Consider the following 23,146-nt stretch of genomic DNA (forward strand, 5'->3'; position numbering starts at 1 on the left):
TACGTAAGAGACTTGCAAGAGCCCTGTAGTCTTCTGTCGAGAGGAACCTTGAGAAATTTGTTTATTTTTGATTTTTTTTTCAAAACATAAATTGCTAATACAGTGTGAGCGTAAAGTATAAATACAGGGTGAATTTAAAAAAAACGGTAGGCACTGTAGAATTTTTATTTATGGCCCGATTTAAAAAGTTAAAAATAAATTAAATGGCTTTTAACATAATATTAGCTGATATTTTTAGAATTTTTTTTAAAGTCATTGTTTATTTTTGGCTATATTCAACTTTCTAATTTTAAATAGGGACTCATTTTTTTTTTCATAATTTGGAAGATACAGGTTGTCCCTGTATCTCTAAAAAGAGTTGAAAAAGTTCATTAGTGACTTTTAAATGGTAAAGTTAAAAAAATTGTATAGGACATTGATAGATGCATCACCTAAAATTATTTTCAACCATACAGTATGTCCTAAAAATAAGTTACGATACAAACTTGTGTTTTTTTTTAAATGAAACACCGTATACAGGGTGATTCAGCTTAAATGAGCCACCTGACTCCTCTTGGCAGACAACACATAAGACATTATGCACTTATTCCTTGATTCAAAATTAAATTTTCAAAATATCGAGAATCAAAGATTCTCGATTCATGAAACTTTTAAAATTCGAATATGAATCAAGGAATAATTGCTTTGTGTATTATAGGTTGTCTGGCAAGAGGGGTCTAATGGGTCATTTAAGCTGAATCACCCTGTATTTCTTGGCATTTTTAATGTAGCCTTCTAAAACAATGTTTTTACGCTAAAATTTATTAGTAGATTTCGCTTAGTTTTAGAAATAAGACGTTTTTTTTTGACGAAAACATGCACTTTTTAAAAATTTATTACAGAAAAACTAAAACAACTAGAACAAATTTTATCTTACTTCTGCAAAAAAGAAAGTACAGAATTTAAAGTTGTAGCAATTTTTTAGTGTTTTGCATTTGTAAAGATTAATAAATTAAGTCGTTTCTTAAAAGTTAAGTAACTTAAAAAAATTAAATGGAACACCCAATATTTTATTTTTGCTTCTAATAGATTGATAAATTGTCTATCTAAACAAATAAACTTTTAATGTCTAGAATTGATAAATGAAATGATATTTAACATTATTTTTTAACATTTATCAATCAATGTCTGAGCATTGTTGATACTATGGCAACTATATAGTAATTCCACCACGGATCACTTATCAGTTGATTTATCCAGAGATTGTAAAAGTCGTTATAAATACTGTAATTTGAATTATTTTATTGTAAAAATAAACAATAATGGATTCAGTTTAACACAAATGTGATTATTAAGTGATATTTCTTCCATTTCTTGTGCATCTGTACACTTTTTGTCTACTGAACAATAGTAATTATTTTTTTTAATGTTTAACGTTAAATATCTTTTTAGTTATTGGTTATAAACACCTAAAAGTAAATAATTTTAGAAAGACAATTAATTTTTTTAATGCAAAAACAATACATAGGGTGTTTTATTAATTTTTTTTAAGTTATTGTACTTTTAACAAACGCCTTATTTTTTATTTTTGCAAATGCAACACACTAAAAAATATCACAACCTTTTGGCTTGTATTGTCTTTTTTTCGGTAAAAAAAATATTTTAAGATGTCTTAGTTTTTGTGTAATACATTTTTAAAAAGTGCATGTTTTCGTCAAAAAAACGTGTTATTTTTAAAACTAAGCAAAATCGACCAATAAAAGTTAAGCTTAAAAACATTGTCATAAAAATCTACATCCAAAAACACTAAGAAACATTTAATTTAAAAAAAACACAAGTTTGTATTGTAACTTATTTTTGAGACACGCTGTATAGTTGAAAATAATTTTAGGCGATGGAGTAAATTAATATTTATCAATGTCCTATATATTTTAATTTTACCATTTAAAGGTCATTAAGTTTTCAACTCCCTGGGACACCCTGTATTAATTTGTTTTAGTACAGATATGTGCAATATGTTCTACTTTTACTAAAAATTATTGTTGGGTAATGACATATATTCCACCTTGATTGTAATATACTATTCTTTGATGTTGCTAAGCTTTTTTTGGAAATTATACCAAGTGAGAAATTTTAGATTAATTTTTAATGTTTTTACATATGCACAAATCTAGTGACACTTAAATTATTACACTCGTAATATTATTATTTATATTTGTGGCAAGGTGAGTCGTGCAAGTATTTGGCTATTTACAAATGAAATTATCATGGAAAATCATGTTTTCAAATGATGCTTGCTCGATGTAAATTTTTTATTGTCCTATTGTTAAAATAATAAAAAGTGTAAATTAAAAAATATGTTGAACTTGAGCGAGGACGTCTGCTTTTTGACACGATGGGAAGTCTTTAATGTGCTATTTTGCGTCACCAAGTTTGAATCATTATTTAATAAAAAAAATATTGAATTATAACGTCATATGTTCATTATGTTGATTTAAATTTAAGAATTTCTCTAATTTTAATAATTGCATAACAATTGGGGTCAGAAATAGAGTGATATTGAGCGGTAATAAAAATTATGGCACGTGTGATGCAAGTGTGTATTACTAGTTGCCGTTGACAAACAATTCAAAGTGGTATTTGCATTGATTTATCCATCAAATATTCTTTTTATGATTTTATATTAAGCAACAAAGTGAAGTAGGAATAAGCCGAACTGATAACCTGCAATCAAAATTTCTAATATTTATTTAAAAAATTATTCATAATTACTCGAAGAAAGGTCGGAAAAGACATTACTCCAATATTTGCAGCATTTAAAGTTAAAGGTTTTTGCGACCTCATCAAAATCATGTAGATATCTTTTTGGACATCGACTGGTGCTTTATGCCACGGCACATAATAAATGTCCTCAGCAACTGCAATGCTCTAAAAAAATATTTTTATTTAAAATTACATAAATTAAAGAAAAATTAAATACTTCGTCTATAAGAAGTTGTCCGTAGTAACAAATAAGAAGAAGTAATACCAACCATCCAAGAAGATGCAAAGTGAATCTTAAAGAATCATTGAAGTTGTCCACAATTAAAATTTCGAAACCTAGAGCACTGATAACGAGAGATGTTAGTGTGATGTGGAGCATCATCATGGTACCGAAGGCTTCGTTTGTTTTTTCAGAGTACCTAGAATTTTTTATACCAGGTGAAGAAAGATTCAAACATTTTACTTCCACCATTTTACATTCAACAATCGTCATTCTATATTAAACATCCTATATTCAACATTCTACTTTAGACATTCAACCTTTTATATTTTACTTTCAACATTCTACCAGGTGAATAGAAAGTATGAACCAAATGTTTTTTGCTTAAACTATTTATTTTTTGAAAAAACTAATTGATGAGTGATAAAGTACTGTAAAAATGTGATAATTTAACAAGAATAAAATTTTTCGAAATTTCCTTTTGTTTTTGAGTTTATTATTTATTTAAATGGCAACCCGATATGAAATCATTTTTCTCATAAAAGCTACTCTACGGATTACAACTATGTGCTTTATATTTAATTTTTTCAAAAAAAAATTTTCACATAAATTGCAATTTTGACAAAAAAAAATTCATAACTCAAAAACAAAACAAAATTTCGTTCTGAAAATACGATCACATTTTTTATATTACTTTAATTTATATTAATTATTATTTTCTGGAGGCAAAAAATAAAACCGCTTGGTTCCGTACTTTATATTCACCCTGTATATTTTACATTTAACTTTTTACATATTGCAGTCAACATTTTATATTAATATTCAACATTCTATATTACCTTCGACGTACTATAACGAAGGTTCAAAATTATACAATCAACATTTTACACTTATTATTCTATTTTTGACATTTAGTTTTCTACATTTTACATTCAACGTTCTTCATTCCATATTAAATATTCTAGATTCAACATTCTATTTATTTAGACATTCAGTCTTCTATATTCATTCTACTTTCAACATTCAACTTTCGACGTACCTACTATAACGAGGTTTCAAATTATGCAATCAACATTTTACTCATTATTTTACTTTTGATCTTCAACTTTCTATATTTTAAATTAAACATTTTTGTATTCAAACTTGGCTCAAATGCAAAAAATGTTGAATATCGAACTTTCAATACAGATTGTTAAACGTTTACAAACAGAATGTTGACATAATAAGTAGAGTGTTGAAAATCAAATGTTTAGTGTAGGGTGTTGAATATAAAATGCAGAAAATTAAATGTAAAATGTTAAAAGTTAAAAGTACGTTTATAGCAAAATATTTATTAAAAAAAATTGTTACTGCAACATCTTAACAAACTTTTTTTACTTAAACTATTTATTTTTTGAAAAATAATAATTGATGAAGGATAAAGTATTATAAAAATGTAATATTTCTCAAGAATAAAATTTTTCAAATTGTTTTTGAGTTCTGCAGGTTTTTTTTTTAGATGGCAAACAAAGGATTACAACTATCTACATTTTATTCAGTTTTTTTTTATACAGGATGTTTCCGCATTGAGTTTACAACAGAAAAAAAAAATATCTTTGATTTTATGCCAAAACTGCAGAGGAAAAATATTTTTTGCTTTATGTGAAACGGCAAATCTCTAATTAAAATTTTATCATTCTGACTCAGTAGAAAGAAATATTAATTTTTCTTTTGATTTTGGACTTACATAATAATTTTTCTTCTGCTTATTAAGTCTCATCACATTGACGATTTTATTTTTTTGACAACGATGCTAGTTTGAGAATTATTTATTAAACTGTTTTTTTAAAGCCGTTTTTTGAGTTTTTTTTAAACATCAAACTCATTCGTTAAAGTGACATTGTTGTGAAAAAAATAAAACCGCCAACGTAATGGAATTTAAAACGCAGGAAAAAAGGCCAAAATTAAGAGAAAAATTAACTTTTCTTTCCAATGAGTGAGAATAATGAGGTTTTAATTCCAGATTTGGTGGTTTCAAGAGTTTCAGGTGAAGCAAAAAATATTTGTCTTTTGCAGTTTTGACGTAAAATCAAAGATAAATTGTTTTTAATCTTATTGTAAACCCAGTTCGGGAACATACTGTATATGTTACTATTTTGAAAAATAAATCGTAAAACTCAAAAACAATACAAAATTTCATTCAACACAATCGCGCTTATTATGTTCTCAACGGAAATGATGAATAAAATCCTTGGTTTCATAACACTAGAAAAGATCCAAAAACATATTTTTTTCCGTTTCAAACTTTTTGACGGTTTAGTTTATTTATTTTGAAACGTTTACTCACGTGATTATAGCGGTGTGAAATTTGACACAGTAGATAACATCCTTGGCAATTTTTTGGTCCGAACAATCAAAACGTTTGATAAAATTCCGTAAATGTTTCAACTGATTCGTAATATGCATTAAAAGACCACAAACCAACATTGTCAAATCCAAAATAATGACCGAAACCATTAAACAAGTGTAAAATTGATGAACGAAAACGATTTCAAAAACTGGACTATAGTCAAACTTGAATGGAAACCAACATCGAGTCACTAGACCACACGGAACATCAAAATTGCTTTTTTGGCGTTGTTGACATTTTTCAATATTAAGATACGGCATTATCATATACACAACGTTGCCAATCACGCCGTAAAAAATAAAGATTTTTGTATACAAATTGGCCCTCGTGTCTGTGTCGATAATATCCGACGCTTTGCTGTATTTGGTAAAAGCTTCAAGGTTTTTGACTAGAGATTTGACAAGTTTTCGGTTTTTGACAAAACATATTGTCATGTAAATCATGCCAATGATGCAAATCAGAGCGATCAAATTTTCAGTTATTGTAACCATGTTGTAAACATCACCTGTAATTTGCAAAACAAAGTCGGCCAAAATTGGTAAAGCACATGGCATGAGGGAAACAATCAAGGAACTGTTTTTGACAAGTGTCCATTGATCATTTGAAGGCCACAAAAATGATAGTTTTAGGATAGTTATAGTGAAACTTAGAAAAATATGCTTTCGGGTCATTGTCAAACTAAAGTTGGGAAATCAAATCTCCAATTTTATACCAGACGTTTGATGAAAGTTGCAACATCGCGTGTAAGACGTTCGACTTACTTTATAATCTTGATGTGATAGACTATAATACGTCGAAGTTTTTTCTTCAGAAATTCTCTTTCAGTTTCTTCATGTAAATTCTGAATCAGTCTGCGACAATTTTTTAATTGTGTCAAAATATGCATCATTATCCCGACCAGTGTCATTGTCAAGACAATAACATAGTAGCTGATGACAACACAAGTATACACTTGGATGAAATATGCCATTGGAAATAATTTTTTTGACACATCAAAAGGGTAAAAACAACGTGCCATCAACCCGCAAGGGTCTCTTTCGACAAACAATTGCGACTTCCGGAGCGATTCGCAATTGTTTCGTTCACGCAGGGGTGCCAAACAGTTCATTAAATTGCCAAAAAACCAGTAAACTGTGACAGCTAATAAAAAAATGACAATCTAGTGATTGGTATCAAAATAAAGTATACTCTTTTTCATATTAATGTGCATCAAGTAGGTTATACAGGATGTTCTGTCTAAACCCCACATTAAAAGTATTGGGAGTTCGAATAATCATATTTGTTTGAAAATTGGTACATAGCCATAATGCATTAGGTCCTCCTAAACAAAAATATTTTCAAGATGTCGGCGCTTCCGGTTATACCGGAACTTTCTTATTTTAAATGAAAAGGTATATTTTTTACTACGTCTTTGGATTAATCGGGTCACTTTAAGGGAGTTTTTATCAGCTTTTGAAATATTTGGAGTTTTTCAAAAATTTTTGCATTTGCACCTTCCACTTTAAAAATAGGTAACTCTGCTATTTTTTAAAATTTTGAATTCGTTTTTTTGGCGTTTGAAAGAGAAAGTTTCGATCTTTCTTTCGGTGCTTTCAAATTTTGAAAAAAAAAAATAACAAACCCTAAAATTTTAAGGTTACCTTTGTAATAATTCAAATACCCATAACTCAATTTTTTCGAATGAAATTCGGCAATTTTTATTTTACTAAATGGAACGGAATTTAATTCTACATCGATCTGTATTAACATTCCCTATACCTAAATTTAATAATTTTTAAGCTATGGTGACTTTTTGTTAAGACTGCCGAAAATTTATTACTTGTCACATTCGTTTTCGTATAGTTTGCTATGGAAATCAAAAATGTCAAAATTGTTTCTCAATAAACGTCGACAGTGAMTTATTATTTGACAAATAGTGCCAAAATATCGAGAGTCAAAGCTACTCAAACTTAGATTTAATTAATTTATTTTGTATTTATGGAGAGTGTAACAAAATTATGATGTCGTCCATTAAACAAAAATAAATTTTCACTTGTTAGCTTTAAATAATGATCGCATGGTAGAACCTATCAATAATAATTAAGTTTGCATAATTTTGATTCTTCATATTTTGGCACTATTTGTCAAATAGTAATTTACTGTTGACGTTTTTTAGAGAAAATTTTGACATTTTTGACTTCCATAGCAAACTATGTGAAAGCGGGCGTGGCTAGTAATAAATTTTCTGTAGTGCTAACAAAAAGTCCATAACTTGAAAATTATACCTAGGTATTAGGTATAGGGAATGTTAATACAGATCAATGCAGAATTAAATTCTCTTCCATTTAGTAAAATAAAAATTGGGGTATTTCATTTGAAAAAATTGAGTTATGAGTATTTGAATTATTACAAAAGTAACCTTAAAATTTTGGGATATATATTTTTTTTCAAAATTTGAAAACACCAGAAAAACGATCTGAGCTTTCTCTTTCAAACGTCAAAAACACGAATTCAAAATCTTAAAAAATGGCAGAGTTACCTATTTTTAAAGTGGAAGGTGCAGACCCAAAATTTTTTAAAAAACTACAAATACTTCAAAAACGGCTAAATTTAGGCATAGGGAAAGCTGTTAAAAACTCCCTTAAAATAACCCGATTAATCCAAAAACGCAGTAAAAAATATACCTTTCCATTTAAAATAAGAAAGTTGAGACCGACTTCCGGTATAAGCGGAAGTGCCGCCATCTTGCAAATATTTTCATTTAGGAGGACTTAATGGTTTATGGTTATGTACCAATTTTCAAATAAATACGATTATTCCAACTCCCAATACTTCTAATGTGGGGTTTACACGGAACAGCCTGTAGAAGTTAATTTAAAGACCGATTCACACAACAACTCATTAATGTCATTCAGAACAAATTAAAAATATCAATAATGACGTATTTATGTTTGCTACCCGTTGTTAATTTTAATTATTTTTATTTGAAAAAATAATTTTTAGGGAAGATTGGTTGAATTTTTGCATGGTTGTCATCTTAAAATGTCAACGACTACTTCGATGCACATTAATATGAAAACGAGTATAATAAACATTACCTTTACTGTACTTTTGGACTTTTTCTTCAGTCGCTTCAATTTCAAATTTTCCGCAGAACTTTTCAAACGTTGGTAACTCCTCAATAAGGCTTGTGACGTTTTGAATTTTATTTAGAAAACAATATCTCATGTAAATACTACCGATGAAATCAATCGTTGCGATTACTCTTTGGATGACGACATCGTAACCGTCAGATTCGGCGAAAAGTGGACGAAAAACACCATAAATGCAAGTCCATGCACTGAAATAGACGATGATAAGGAGTGATAAGCTTTTGAGGTGGTAATTGAGGGTCATGTGGCCGTTTGGAGGCCACAACATTATCAGTTTGAGGGAGAAAACGTTGAATTTTAAGTGTTGCACTTGCGACATTTTGGGAGGGAATGAGGATTGAGTTGTTTGAGGATGAAAGCTTGTCATTGGAGCTTTTGATGAAAAATTCATTTCCTGTCGATCAGTTTGAAGACTGTTTTATCCTTGATTTATGCGAAATACAGGGTGTTTTTGTTTTTTGGTTCACCATTTTGTAGCATGACGTAAAGCGTATGAGTGCGTTAATTTTTGAGTAAATTTTTTTTTTAATAAAATATTTTTATTTTTTAAACCGAGTACAGAGTTACTCTTTATTATTGTTATTATACAGTTTTCTTTCGGTGAATTTCACTTTGTACCCTTTCTTTGGTTTAGCTACAATATTGTAGAAACATTCGATTTCTTCAATGGAGTTGTATATAGCCGGTTCAAACGTGAAGTTTTTCAACAGTGTTGCCAACATAACTTTCATGGAAAGCATCGCAAATTTGAAACCTATACAATTTCTTGGACCGAAACCAAATGGCATATAAGCACAACGAGAGCGATTTATTTCCTCCTTATTTAAGAATCTTTCAGGATTAAATTTCTGAGGGTTTTCCCACAAATCGGGCGAATCGTGGATATTTTTTATACTAATAATTATGTTACTGCCAGTTGGGACAGTGCAATTTTCTGTAAAATTAGAATTTGGTGATTTTTTTAAATTTTTTTTGTATTAATACCTAAATGGAGGTCTTCGGTCATTATTCTGTTAATATAAGGAACAGTTGGTAATACTCTCATTACTTCTTTGATAACAGCTTCAAGATAAACCATTTTGTTGATATGTTCCAGAGTTATTTCATTGTCATTATTCCACAAAATTGAATCAAGTTCTTCGTAGATTTTTTCCTAAAACTGGTCTCAGATTTGTTCAAAATTTTTTATAAAACCAACCTGAACTTCTGGGAAAATTGCTAAAACGAGTAAAATCGAACTCATTGTCAAACCTGTTGTTTCACTAGCTGCTAGTAACATAGTTTGAGTTTCTTCTAAAATATCCTCATCGTCAAAATTTTCAGACATTTTAAGGAGATTATTCAAGAAATGTTTCTTTTTCAAATCAACTGAAAAGTCATCGTTACACTTTTCTGGTTGCTGTTTTTTTGTATTTATCATCTGAAAATGATTGATTAAAATTGTTTAACATTTTTACAAAAAAAAATACTTTTCGGACAAAAGCCAAAATGTTGTTGGAAGTGGCTTGGGTTAGTTTTCCAAGGGGGGAAAGATTCCAAAGAAATTCAGGATGGTACCACACCCCTATCATGCGAATTGATGAGAATTTTTCAGCCCTGAAAATTGATTTCAGTTGTTGTGAATTGACTTTCGTCGTTTTTTACTTGATACAATCATTGATGTATTCGTCTTGCCCGGTGATTAAATCAGCGTCAACATCCATCAAAGTTTCTGAAAAGTAATCATGACTTTTGTCAAAAAACCTGAAACTTACCACATGATATATCAACGGTGCTTCGGAAAAGCCAATAGGAAATATCAACTGATTTATTGCTAGAATGATTTCGCATTCGTTCGACTAATTTTTGCGCATGTTTATTAAAAACGTCGATAAATGAGTTCAAAATTTGTATATTGAATGACGGGTTTATGATTTTTCGGTGCCCTTTCCACTTAATTGCTGAAAGAATTATTAATTTTGGGTTAAATTTAGAATGTTTTATACTTACCAGGAGAGGTTAGTAACCCATCCCAGAACACTGGAGCCATAAATCTGGCAAATGTCCCTTTCGTGAAACATTTATTCAAAATAATTTCACAATCTTCGGGTCGCGAAGTCACAAAAATTAAATCTTGCCCCAACCAGACTTTGAAACGTGGTGGCTGCGATTTGGTCATCCGCAACATTGCTTGATACATATCTAAAAAAAATAGTTATGTCTATAAATAAATGTTAAAAAAATAATAAATACACTATATTTAAATTTGTAGAAAAAATCAAGAAATAATACTGCTCCATTTTTGAAAAAAAAATATTTTTTTTAAATTTGTAAAAAAATTCAAGAAATAATACTGATTCATAAAAAAATCAAAAATACTTTCTTGAAATTGTTTCATTTTCAAGTTTAACTAACACATAATTGTAAAAAAAGTTGAAAAATAGTATATTAAAGTATAAGTTGCATCACAAATTGGAGTTGAGGAACAAATGAGTGCTTGAAGAACCTTCTGCAACAAGTGCTTTATACTATTTTTTTTATTTTGCCACTTCATGACATTTTATAAGTTAAAAGACGAAATTTTCTTTTTTCTACGGAATTTTGCGACGATTGACGACATTTATATGGAATAATTTTAGGCGGCTGTGAAAAATAAAAGTAATTTTTATTTTTACATTTGAAAATGTAAAAGTGAAGAAAGTCCGTCACTAAAATTAAATTAACGCCAACGATTTATTAAAGAACTCAAATGACGTGATTTGGGTGCTGGAATATACTTATTCTAAACGCAAAATAGAAAAAAATTGTTTTTTTGATCTTGATGAAGATTAGGCAATGCTCAGAAACAATACTGCTTAATTTTTGAAAAAAAATCAAAAAAATGTTTTTAATTTTTTGTTTAATTTGTAAAAAAAATTAAGGAACAACACTGTTTTATTAAAAAAGAATCTGAAACATTTTCTTGAAATTTTTTCGATTTTTTTTAAATTTAACTAATAACAATTGTAAAAAAAAAGTTGAAAAAAAATTATTTTCTTTTTTGATGAAGATAAGACAATGCTCAGAAACAATATGTACAATTTTTTGTTTAATTTTTTTATCAAGAAACAATTTTTGAAAAAAAAATTTAAAAAATGTTTCTATTTTTTTAAGTAAAAAAATTCAAGAAACAACACTGAATCATAAAAAAAATCAAAAATATTTTCTTGAACTGTATTTTTTTTTTAATTTTAACTAATAACTTACACAATTGTAAAAAAAGTTGAAAAAAAAATGATTTTTTCATTTTGATAAAGATAGATAATGCTCAGAAACGATGTATATTTATGTACAATTTTTTCTTTAATTTTTTTGTATAACTTTGATTAATTGGTCGGAAAAAAAGGTTTGATGGATCGATTTAAAAATTTTCAGTGCTATGGGGCTATGTTAAGCTGTAAAAAAACTGAGAACAGTTTCAGCAAAAAAGTTATTTTTTTTTTCATTTTTAAGTTTGAGTTGAGGGTAAAAATTTTTGTCTCAAAAAATCGTAAAACGATTTTGTATTAAATAAGACATTTATTCCAATTTTTGACACTATCCTTACTTTCTCTGTGTGGTTATTGGTTGCTGAAATATCAATAATCAATTGAACAAAGACAAAATGATCCTTTTTCATTTAAAGTCACATATCTTAGCGACAAATTGATGTTAAAAGAGAATATAAAAAAGCTGAATAAACAAGCTTTCCAGCCCAAGCATTGATTTAGCTAAAAATTTCCCAAGTCCGTGCCAAAAACAAAAAAAAAACAATTTTTTTCTTACGTTATTTCTTAGGATTGCGTGATAACCGTAGCACCGAAAAAATTTTGCCAAAAGATTTCAAAACTAGAAACTTAAAGCTTCAAAATGTTTTTTTTTTCTAGATATGACCATTTTTGAATTAAATACAGCCTTCCAAAAATCACTATAAAATTTAATTTAGTTTCTCCAATGTTTTGGAGTAGCGTGTTATAATATAATAAAAATATTAATAAATAATGTCACTAACCGTCGTATCCTCCCAGAAAATAATGGGCACTTCCGATTAGAGGCCATGATGATGGTCCTGGTAGTTTGGACGAATGGTAGTAGAGCCATCTTCGGTTCCAGTGATATTTAATGAAGAAAACCAGTACCAACACTGAAATCACTAATGAAAGGATTGTTGTGACAGTAAACTCGGTTCTCTCCATTTTAGTTTTGTTGTTACTGTACGTTTAGAATTATTTAACAACATTTATATCAGCGATTTAAAAACGGGGGAAAATTATTATAAAAACCAAAACGTAGAGCTGTTTGACCTAAATAGTCTTCTGATCAAGTTTATGGTCGCTGTTTTGTAAGCGAGATGACATTGGCTTGATCACTTTTACACACTTAAACAAATTACTATTAATTTCATAATTGCATTTTGTAATAAATAGATTTTGTACTAAATTGTTTCTCTTTTTTTGTATTAAAATAAATAGTCAAGAAATTGAGTTTGTTAAAGATTTTTGTAATGGAAAATTGTCAGTAAACCAGTTATAATTGGCCTTCGTGATTTACTCATTGCTCAAGTAAAATTATTGAATTTTATGCTCAATTTCGTTTTAAAAACCTACTTTCGGTTTTTTAATTACTTGAACATATTTGTTTCAGTTTTAAGATTGTAAAATAAATACGTTAGAGTGTACCAAAAGTCATTTCGATTGTATGTCAAAAGGTTACAGTTGTTTACACTCCCTGGCTTTCACTTACTTAAAATTTTTCACAATGGCACTTGGCAATTCCCAATTATGTTGAAATAATTTTTTTTTCAAGTGGGAAGTGGAATTTCGGTGTAATACGGAACTTAATATTGCGGAAACTATTATTTTTTTTGCATAAACTTTATTTCAGCCTTGATGTCACTTAGATTCTTCCTCAGTTGAAATAGAAAAAGCTGAACTATAAGGATAAGGTAATCAGGAAGTGATGTTACCTTCGATTGTAGTATTTATTTTTTATATAACAAAATAAAAACATTTATTTCAGACTGTCTAGTAGATTTATTTAACTTCCCTTTTTTATTTATTGTTGCACTTTGTGTAAATTTCTTTACAAGTTCTGAATTTAGTAAAATTTCTGATTCAGTATTATTGTTGGTAAATTTAAAAAAAAGTATCAAAACACTCAAAAAAAAATTATTTCCACTTCTTTTAAAATTTTACAAGGAAGAAAATCATGCTTAAAAATATACGAAATGTGAATTATAAAATGTGCAATTTGAAACCGAAATTTTATTGAAATATTAAATTTAAATTCATGTAGGTACAATTGAATATGGCATTATAAAAAAATAATTCAAAATATAATGGCAATAAGTTGATAAGTCGATCAAATTAGTTCATTGTGATTCCAATTAAATATTCTTTAAACAGTATAAAAGCGACCAAAGCTAATACCACTTTTAGTAGAAATAACCCCAAAATGGTGCTCAAAAATTTCGACATCACGTCTATTTTGTGTATTTGCTTGACTTTGATTATTGCTTTTATTATAAAGTACAACTGGGATAGACGATGGTTGTATTATTATGGGTCTAAGATAGCCGGACCCTTTGGTTGGCCCATCATCGGAAGCGCCCATTATTTCTTCGGAGGTCAAAAAGGTACAAAAATTTAAAATGAACTAAATCACAACTTGTTTTTCAGTTTTCTTTAAAACTATGACGCAACTCTTGGAATCATATCCTGAAGTTGCAAAAATTTGGTTTGGTAACAATTTGATAGTGTCAGTTTCACGACCTGAAGATGTTGAAATTATTTTGAATAATTGTCTCGAGAAACCGAAAATTTATAACTTTGCATTCAGTTTAGTCGGAAATGGGCTTCTAACAGCACCAGGTTAGTGTGAAAAAGTATTAAAACATAATGATTTTTGTGTTAAAGTTGATATTTGGAAGATCAGAAGGAAAATGATTAATCCGACTTTTAACACAAAAAATTTAAATTCATTTGTGGAAATTTTTGGAAAACATGCAACTTACTTGGCAAATGTTTTTGAAGAAAACTGTGGAAACGAATCGTTTGATATCTTATCAAAATTGTTTAGTTGCACGTTTGATATTGCTTGTGGTAAGTATTTTGATAACTTAGGCTCTGATTATATGGAAAATGCATATTTGTTATTAAGAGGTACATCAACAAATTTGTAAGTTTTTTATGCATATTTAATGTTTTTTGATTAAAATAAGGGAATTAAAAAATGCATATTTTGGCAACTTCGTGCATATTTTAGGAAATTACAAAATTGCAATATACAATTAATATTGTAAGTTCTTTTGGGTTCTGCCTGTTAAAGGGTTAAAGAAAATCAGAAAGTTTTAGATTATTTTACACATGCAGGGTGAATATAAAGTATGGAACCAAGCGGTTTTTTTTTAATTATTTGCCTCTGGAAAATAATAATTAATATAAAATAAAATAATATAAAAAATCTGATCGTATTTTTAAAACGAAATTTTGTTTTGCTTTGAGTTATGCGATTTTTTGTCAAAATTGTAATTTATGTAATTTTTTTTAAATTAATAAAAAGTAGATAGTCTCTAACACAGTTGTTTTTGTAAGAGTATACAAAACATTTTCTTTTAGTGGGTTTCCATTAAAAAAAAATAAAATTTTTGTAGAACTGAAAAAGAAAAACAAAAAATTTGAAAAATTTTATTCTTTATAAAACAATTAGTTAAAAAAAAATAAATAGTTTAAGCAAAAAATGTTTGGGTCCATACCATTCACTTGGTATAGTATATAAAACGAATAAATCCTTCTATGTGGATAAGTAGTTGCCTGCAAATGAATTTTAGCAAAATTATTTAAAGTGATGTAATAGTAACTTTATTTTGACGTTAACATGTGATCTGAAAAGTACAGATTTCTTAGAAAGGCTTAATTAGTAGGTTATTGAAATGGTTTTCAAACCAATTTATTTATTCTCTTTTTTTCATCGTGTGCGGTTTAAGATGATGAAAATACAAACTTTAGTGTACTCGAGGATACAAATTTATTCTAACTTTTTTATTGTTAAAAGTTTTGCATATTGATGCATATTTGGCATATATTTTGTGCATATTTTTGTGAAAATACGTGCATATATATGCGCATATTTTACGGATTTCTCGTGCATATAATCCGAGCCTTATTGATAACTATTTTTATGTTAAAACTATTTATTGATTCAGAAACGCTTGCTGACGTTGATAACACTACGTTTCATGGCCAAGAAACGTTTTTTCGAAATTTATTAAGGTAATCTTTGTTAATTTTGTCTAAAAGAATTAAAGGAAAAGGAAAAATTACTGTTTGCTTTTTTAGAATAGAAGATCTTCTAACAATTCGTGCATGTTCTATTTGGTTTTATGTAGATTTTTTCTGGAATAGGTCTTTGCTTGGTAGAGAAACGGACAAAACGTGTAAAGAAGTGTATTCTTTTGCAAAACACGTAATTTTAACTCTCAAAAAATTAAACTAATTTGAGCAATTTTAGGTGGTTTCTGAAAAATCAACTTTAAACCAAAATTCAAATGAAGGTATGAAAAATTTTTACGATGTGGTGTTTTTATTTTGGTTTTAGATAACAATCATAACGAAAAACGATTCATAAACCATTTGTTAACATTGAGTGAAACAAATTCTGAAATCAACAAAACAGCTTTAGAAGATGAAACTCAAACTCTTCTGCTCACTGCCAGCGAAACTACAGCTCTTACAGTTGGAATTACTTTAATAATTTTAGGGATATATCCAGAAATACAAGTAAAAAATAAACTCAACATAGCTATTTACATAATAGTAAAAATTTAAGGAAAAAATTAGTAAAGAACTCGAATCGATTTTTGGTAACGATGATAGAAAGCCAACTTTAGAAGACATTCACAAAATGGAATATTTAGAACGTGTGATTAAAGAGACTTTAAGATTATTTTCGCCTGTACCATTTGTTTTAAGAGCAGTTGACCAGGATGTAAAACTTGGTATGAAAAACACACAACAAAAATAGGTTTCAAACATTACTTGTAGATTCTTGCACAATCCCCACTGGAAGTATTGTCTTGATTCCGATATATCACATTAGCAGAAAACCTGAATTTTGGAAGGAACCAAATAAATTCGATCCTGATCGATTTTTACCAGAAAATAGTTTGAATCGCCATCGTTGCACTTTTATTCCCTTTAGTTTCGGACACAGAAATTGCATTGGTTTGTGTTAAATTGAAAATGTTTTGTTTTTAAATTTTGCACTTACAGGCTTTAAATTCGGCATGATGTCAGTAAAAGTTTTGTTGTCGACAATTTTAAGAAAGTACACTATTAAACCATCTGTGTATAAAAAATTGGAAGATGTCGAAATGATATTTGGTGTGGTGGCCAAACCAGCATCAGGTTACAAGGTAAAATTAGAGGAAAAAAAAATTGAAAAGTGATAATTTCCCAAGCATAAATAAAAGTACTAGAGTAAAAATTTTCGTTTTATTTAGAAAAATCAAATAGGAATTAAGCACCTTATTCCCAATTAAAAATATGCAAATTAATTAAACTTTTTTATATTATAATTTTTCACTTCAAAATAAATAAACTATAGGTTTTGTGTTTTCAACAATTATTTATAGGACTTCTTTTACTTTCACCCTTTACATTTTTCTTCTCCAGTTTGATTTTGCATCCCAATGTTGGTTTTGTTACCATACTGTAAATCAGTTCAACATCTTCTAATTTTTGATATTCCGATGCCTTAATCGTATATTTTCTCAAAATGGTCAATAATACAACTTTCATTGACATCATACCGTATTTGAGGCCTAGAAATAATATAATTCATTTAAAAATCAGAGGAATTTCATGTTTGTACCAACCTAGACAATTTCTATGTCCATAACTAAAAGGAATAAAAGAGCAACGATGGCGTTTGGAATTATTTTCAGGTAAAAAGCGATCGGGATCAAATTTATTTGGATCGTTCCAAAATTCAGCTTTTTTGTGAATGTGACAAATCGGAATCACTACAATACTTCCAGCAGGGATTGTGTGCGAGTCTAAGGGATTTTTCATTACTTTAATTTACAAAATTTTTGTCTTACTCAGTTTTATTTCTTTGTCAACTAATCTCGCAATAAGTGGTTTGGTTGGAAATAGTCTTAAAGTTTCTTTTATGACGCGTTCTAAGTACTCCAAGTTGTTTATGTCTTCTAAAGTTGGTTTCCTGTCATCGGTGCCAAAAACTGATTCCAGTTCGTCCATTATTTTACTCTTTAATATTCATTTTTTGCATTTTTAAATACACATTTTGATTTTTACCTGTATTTCTGGAAGTATTCCTAAAACTATTAAGACTATTCCAGTTGTGATAGCAGTAGTTTCGCTGCCAGTAATCATTATGTTTTGGAGTTCTTCCAAAATGGCTGAATCGTCAATTTTATTACAGTTTAATAAATGATTCAAAAATTGTTTTTCTTTGCAAGAATTTTCTGAAAATGAATACCACCATTATGTGATTGTTTTTAATTTCGAAATAAGTTGTCAAACCTGTTGTGACTACCTCGTTTATTTTTTTAAATTGTATTATCTGAAATTAGTAAAATCATTATTGGTTTTTTTATTTACACGTTTGATTACTTGTTGTATAAATGAAAACATTTCTGTACAAGCTTTATCCATTTGTCGACTTAAAGAAGAGGTTTCCCAAATGAAATCAATGTGAAACCAAGTAGAACATGTACGAATTGCTATCAGATTTTCAACTCTAAAAATATCACTATAGTACCTTTTTTTAATCAATTATATTACCTCATTATGTTTCGTATATAATTGTCTTGCCCTTGCAATAAAGTACTATCAACATCTGCAAATGTTTCTAAAAGAAATTATTTAAATTTGGAAAAAAACATAAATAGTTGATACCACAAGCCATATCTAATGTACATCTGAACAATGTATAAAACGCATCAAACGATTCTTTTCCGCAATTTTCTTCAAAACCATCCACCAAATTATTTGCATGTCGTGCAAAAATCTCCATAAACGAATTTAAAACTTTTGGATTAAAAGTCGGATTAATAATTTTTCTCCTGTTTCTCCAAATGTTTTCTTTAACGCAAAATTTATATCAAAATTTGTCAACCACATATTTTACCAACCTGGAGCTGTTAAAAGACCATTTCTTATCATTTTGTACGAATATTTTTGGTAAAATTTCGGTTTCTCAAAACAGGTATTTAAGACAAATTCAACATCTTTCGGATTTGAAGTCACAACCAACAAATCGTTGCCCAACCAAAATTTAAAGAATGATGGTTGCAACTCTAACGTTTTAGTGATTTTTTTATGAAATACTAAAAAACGACCAAGTTTTGAATTTTTCAAATTTATGTGTTACCTTTTTGGCCTCCCATGAGATAATGGGCGCTTCCAATAATGGGCCAACCGAATGGTCCGTTTATTTTTGACCCATAATAATACAACCATCGTCTACTCCAATTGTATTGTATAATGAAACATAAGACAAAAACCGAAAAAATCCATGTCAAAGCAGACAAGATGTTGACAATTTCGGACATCGTGTTGGAGTTTTACTGAATTTGTGCAAATTTATTGCGAAATTAAATAATAGTCATCATAATCGCAGTCTTCATTTAGTAATAAACTTTTAAATAATAATTTTCAAAAACTCAAAATATTTTAAGTAAGTCTTTTCTATAAAACTGGTTCGAAAATTTTTATTTGTTTCAAAAAATTTTGTCACTAACAGTTTGTACTTTGTTTGTACTACTTTGATTCTTTTGTGGTCAAAGCATTGTGTGGCGAGCTTTAAATAGTTTGGTCCTTGACACAACAGTAATAAATTTTTGTTGTTAATTTTATCAAAAACAACAGTTGTTTCTTTGTTATTTACTTCAATAGCTTTGAACAGATTAATCAAAAGTCTAATGATTTATTTACTATTGGCAAAACAAATTTTCCCTCTTTTGTTAAAAAATAACAATAATTATCTACACACTTATTCATTAATCACGTCGTATAAGTACTATAAGATGTATTGTATTTACAATCTAATGACAGCAGTAGAAAAAACAACAATAAAAAACTCCAGAGTAGGAGGTGTTACATGTTTTAAGTGGGGTTTAAATTGTTCTCGCCGTTCATGTTCATGAATCACCCTGTATACAAAATTTTCAAAAATGAAATACGTTTTATTTTCTTCTATTTATTACTCAAAGTTGAATATTTTTTCTCTAATTTTATTTTATAACCATGTTTCGGTTTTGCAAGCATTCCGAATATTAGTTCAATATCTTCTAAACTTTTATACTGTGACGGTTTGATTGTATATTTCCTTAAAATTGCTGCTAAGAGTACTTTCATTGACATCATACCGTACTTCATGCCTAAAAATGACCCAAAATTAATTAAAAATGAAACGAATTTTGTGTCAATACAAACCTACACAGTTCCTAGGACCGTAACTAAAAGGAATAAAAGTACAACGATGTTGATTGGTGTTATTTTCAGGTAAAAATCGATCAGGATCGAATTTGTTTGGGTCTTTCCAAAATTCAGGCTTTTTTCCAATGTGGTGAATTGGAATAAAGGCCATACTACCGGCGGGGAATGTGCACTGTTCTATAAAATTAAGAAAATTTAAAATGTTGAAGATGTTGTTTTCGTACCTAATTTTATGTCTTGATCAATTGATCTCATAATAATCGGTGCGATTGGAAAAATTCTCAAGGTCTCTTTAATCACACATTCTAAATACTGCATTTTATTTATGTCTTCAAATGTCGGATCTCTTTCGTCATGATCAAAAATTAAATCGAGCTCATCCGAAATTTTTCTCTACAATGGATTATTCTAATTTTTATTTTTTGTTATTTTTTCTTACCTGAACTTCGGGATGTATTCCCAATACGATCAAAGTCATGCCAACTGTGAGAGCAGTACTTTCGCTACCAGTAATTAGAATATTTTGAAGCTCGTCCTCAATTTCTGCATTAATTTTACTCAAGTTTAGTAAAAAATTTGTAAAAGGGTGATTTTTGTCCTCTTGTTTTAATTTTTTCAAATTTATTATTTGTTTTATGAAAGAAAATGTTTCTGCACATGCTTTGTCCATTTCTCTACACAGCGATGACATTTTCCAAAATATATCAACTTGAAGCCAAACACTGATTGAACGGATTGCAATAATATCTTCTATTCTAAAAGCAAAAAGGCTTTTTTTTTCTAAAATATTTTTTTTTACTTTTTACCTTATTACTTTTCGTATATAATCTTCTTGCCCATAAAGTAAGGAACAATCAACATCAAAAAGTGCTTCTAAAGAATTAAAAATTTTAGTGAATTGTTATTTAATTCCATTTGAAACTTGCTTACCACAAACAGTATCCAAAGTACATTTAAATATTTTTAAAAGAACATCCGACGTTTCTTTTCCACATTCTTCTTCAAAAACGCTTACTAAACGGTTTGCATGTTTCCCAAAAGTTTCAGTAAAAGTACTTAAAATTTTCGAGTTAAAAGTAGGATTTACCATTTTTCTTTTTCCCTTCCAATTATTAACTTTAAATTGGAAACGTTAATATTTGCTACAAAGCCTTCTAAATACCAACCTGGCGCTATGAAGAGACAGTTTCTGAGCAATTTCTTTCCATAGGCGTAAAATTTCGGTTTTTCTAAACAACAATTTAGGATTATTTCAACGTCTTCAGGTCTCGATGTCACCACTATTAAATCTTTACCCAACCAGAATTTAAAAATTGACGGGTATTTCTCTAAATGATCCGTCACTTTTTTATAAAAAACTGGAAATAAATGTTTAGTTTAGTTAAATTTTCCTTGTACAAAGGTACAAAACCTTCTTGTCCTCCGATGAATTTATGGGCACTTCCAATGATGGGCCAAGCGAAAGGGCCGTCCATTTTAGACCCATAGTAGTAGAGCCATCGTCTACTCCAGTTGTATTTTATAATAAAATACAGAATTACAATCAATAAAACCCATAACAAGACTGACGCGATGTTAATGTTTTTGTTCATGTCTTGGATTTACTAGAAGAGTGGTACTTTTGTTGGGTGTATTTATATACCTATTATTGTAACAAAAGAGGTAGTAAACATTTAGAAAAACCAGATTGTGTGCTTAATTTATGTTAATGTAATCAATTTTTTGGTTTACGATGTTTAGTGAATTTTACAAACAGGTTCGTCTTTGGTAACAAGTTTTTAGTGATCTTTTTTAACAATTTTTTTGAAACCAAGTAATGGTCTTGCAAATATTTGAAACAATTTTAAATTGTGGGCTTTTGAATGTATACTTTCGGAAACTTGTCGTTATTAATAAATTGACAAATTGACAAGTATAAAATCGATCAAGTTATTCAGAATTAGATGAACCGATAAAAATACTAATACATTAGAAATTAATAAAAAACAAAAAACTTTTTTTAGAACTCTTTATCTAACAAAGTAAACAAGCTCAAAAATAAATACATTAAAATCATGTTCCTTAAATTTTTTATTTCTCATTTACAAATATTTTGAATACATAATTTTAACAAAAACTGGATTTACAAGATCTAATGTGTTACCAGAGATTTTCTGTTACTGTGATCTGGACTTTCCTTTTTAGTTGATGTTAGACTTGTACAGGAGTATATTGTTGGTAGCATAATTTATTAGAAGTTAAAAATTGTAACTATTATTATCATTAATTTCTGCTACTGTGATCTGTTATTAGAAAACTATTGTCTTTTTCAATTGAAATTTGAAACAATTTGAAACAATTTTAAATTGTGGACTTTTGAAAAATTGTTGCTATTAATATTTTGACAAATATGTTGCTCTAATGGAAGTCTAAAATCGATAAAATCAATTCATATCCATTATTGAAAATGGCGTAAGTGGGCAACTACATTATTATTTTTTGTTATTATTATTAAATACAAATCGATACAATTTAAAACTGCTAATAAATTACAAAAATTACAAAAACCAAAAACCTTAAAAAAATCAATCAAATAAAAAAAATCGGTTAAAAATCCAAACAAAACTTTGGAAACAAAACAATTTCATTAAGAATAACCACACGACGATGTGGAAAGCCAGTAGAAAAACTTATACATTTGGATTGTATCAATGACAACGAGACAATTTTCTGGATTTTTTTCCAGGTTGTTTCAGATAACAGAAAACTGGAAAAAATGTCTAAAAAAATCTGTTTTTCAAACATATTTAACATTTGACCTTTTTTAAAGTCACCCATGATCTTGTATATATTTTTTTATAATTATAAATATTCCGTAAATTTACAAAAACTTTATAAAATAATAAAAGCCACAAATAACGTTAAAAACAAAGTTACAATTCAGAATATAACTTTTTTGTTTCCACTAGTAATAGCCTTCAGCAAAAAAACTTGTACAATTAGAAATAATTAGGATCAAAGTGCAAAATTTACAACTCCGTATAATTTCGAAATTTTACAAAAATAGGGTGTTCCATTTAATTTTTTAAGTTATTTAACTTCATTGTACAAATGCAACAAACAAAAAAAATATTGTTATAATCTTAAAATTTGTACTTTTTTCTTTGCGGTTGTAAAAAAAATTCTAACTGTCTTAGTCTTTGTGTAATATTTTTTTTAATAGTTC

General features: G+C 28.4%; 4 protein-coding genes across 4 annotated transcripts; 1 reads left to right on the forward strand and 3 right to left on the reverse strand.

Moving 5' to 3' along the window:
- Nucleotides 1-2,613: 2,613 nt before the first annotated feature.
- LOC123009087 (odorant receptor 4-like) lies at nt 2,614-6,022 on the reverse strand. The gene is made up of 4 exons (XM_044405212.1): nt 5,289-6,022; nt 2,960-3,161; nt 2,752-2,907; nt 2,614-2,703 (listed from the first exon to the last, which is right to left on the reverse strand). Exons 1-4 carry the CDS (start codon nt 6,020-6,022, stop codon nt 2,650-2,652), a joined length of 1,146 nt encoding a protein of 381 aa, XP_044261147.1. The 3' UTR covers nt 2,614-2,649.
- Nucleotides 6,023-8,972: 2,950 nt separating this feature from the next.
- On the reverse strand, nt 8,973-12,679 carry LOC123009079 (cytochrome P450 4C1-like). Its single transcript, XM_044405202.1, has 8 exons — nt 12,492-12,679; nt 10,472-10,663; nt 10,237-10,422; nt 10,127-10,193; nt 9,952-10,078; nt 9,681-9,902; nt 9,467-9,635; nt 8,973-9,416 (listed from the first exon to the last, which is right to left on the reverse strand). Exons 1-8 carry the CDS (start codon nt 12,673-12,675, stop codon nt 9,046-9,048), a joined length of 1,518 nt encoding a protein of 505 aa, XP_044261137.1. The 5' UTR covers nt 12,676-12,679; the 3' UTR covers nt 8,973-9,045.
- Nucleotides 12,680-13,933: 1,254 nt separating this feature from the next.
- Nucleotides 13,934-16,925, forward strand: LOC123009133 (cytochrome P450 4C1-like). The gene is made up of 9 exons (XM_044405261.1): nt 13,934-14,114; nt 14,158-14,349; nt 14,395-14,580; nt 15,684-15,750; nt 15,817-15,970; nt 16,075-16,257; nt 16,307-16,475; nt 16,522-16,701; nt 16,750-16,925. The coding sequence occupies exons 1-9, from the start codon at nt 13,934-13,936 to the stop codon at nt 16,923-16,925; spliced, it is 1,488 nt and encodes a 495-aa protein (XP_044261196.1).
- Nucleotides 16,926-17,079: 154 nt separating this feature from the next.
- Nucleotides 17,080-21,572, reverse strand: LOC123009134 (cytochrome P450 4c3-like). Its single transcript, XM_044405262.1, has 18 exons — nt 21,353-21,572; nt 21,108-21,299; nt 20,872-21,057; nt 20,748-20,814; nt 20,381-20,696; nt 20,166-20,334; nt 19,939-20,118; nt 19,708-19,883; nt 18,875-19,067; nt 18,636-18,830; nt 18,400-18,585; nt 18,286-18,352; nt 18,115-18,241; nt 18,025-18,064; nt 17,797-17,966; nt 17,580-17,748; nt 17,355-17,534; nt 17,080-17,300 (listed from the first exon to the last, which is right to left on the reverse strand). The coding sequence occupies exons 1-18, from the start codon at nt 21,531-21,533 to the stop codon at nt 17,095-17,097; spliced, it is 3,000 nt and encodes a 999-aa protein (XP_044261197.1). The 5' UTR covers nt 21,534-21,572; the 3' UTR covers nt 17,080-17,094.
- Between the last annotated feature and the right edge of the window lie 1,574 nt (nt 21,573-23,146).

Source organism: Tribolium madens, unplaced genomic scaffold, assembly GCF_015345945.1.
Source record: "Tribolium madens isolate multiple individuals breed KSU strain unplaced genomic scaffold, Tmad_KSU_1.1 Scaffold_71;HRSCAF=194;Tcas5.2_LG6, whole genome shotgun sequence".
Lineage (NCBI taxonomy): Eukaryota > Metazoa > Arthropoda > Insecta > Coleoptera > Tenebrionidae > Tribolium > Tribolium madens.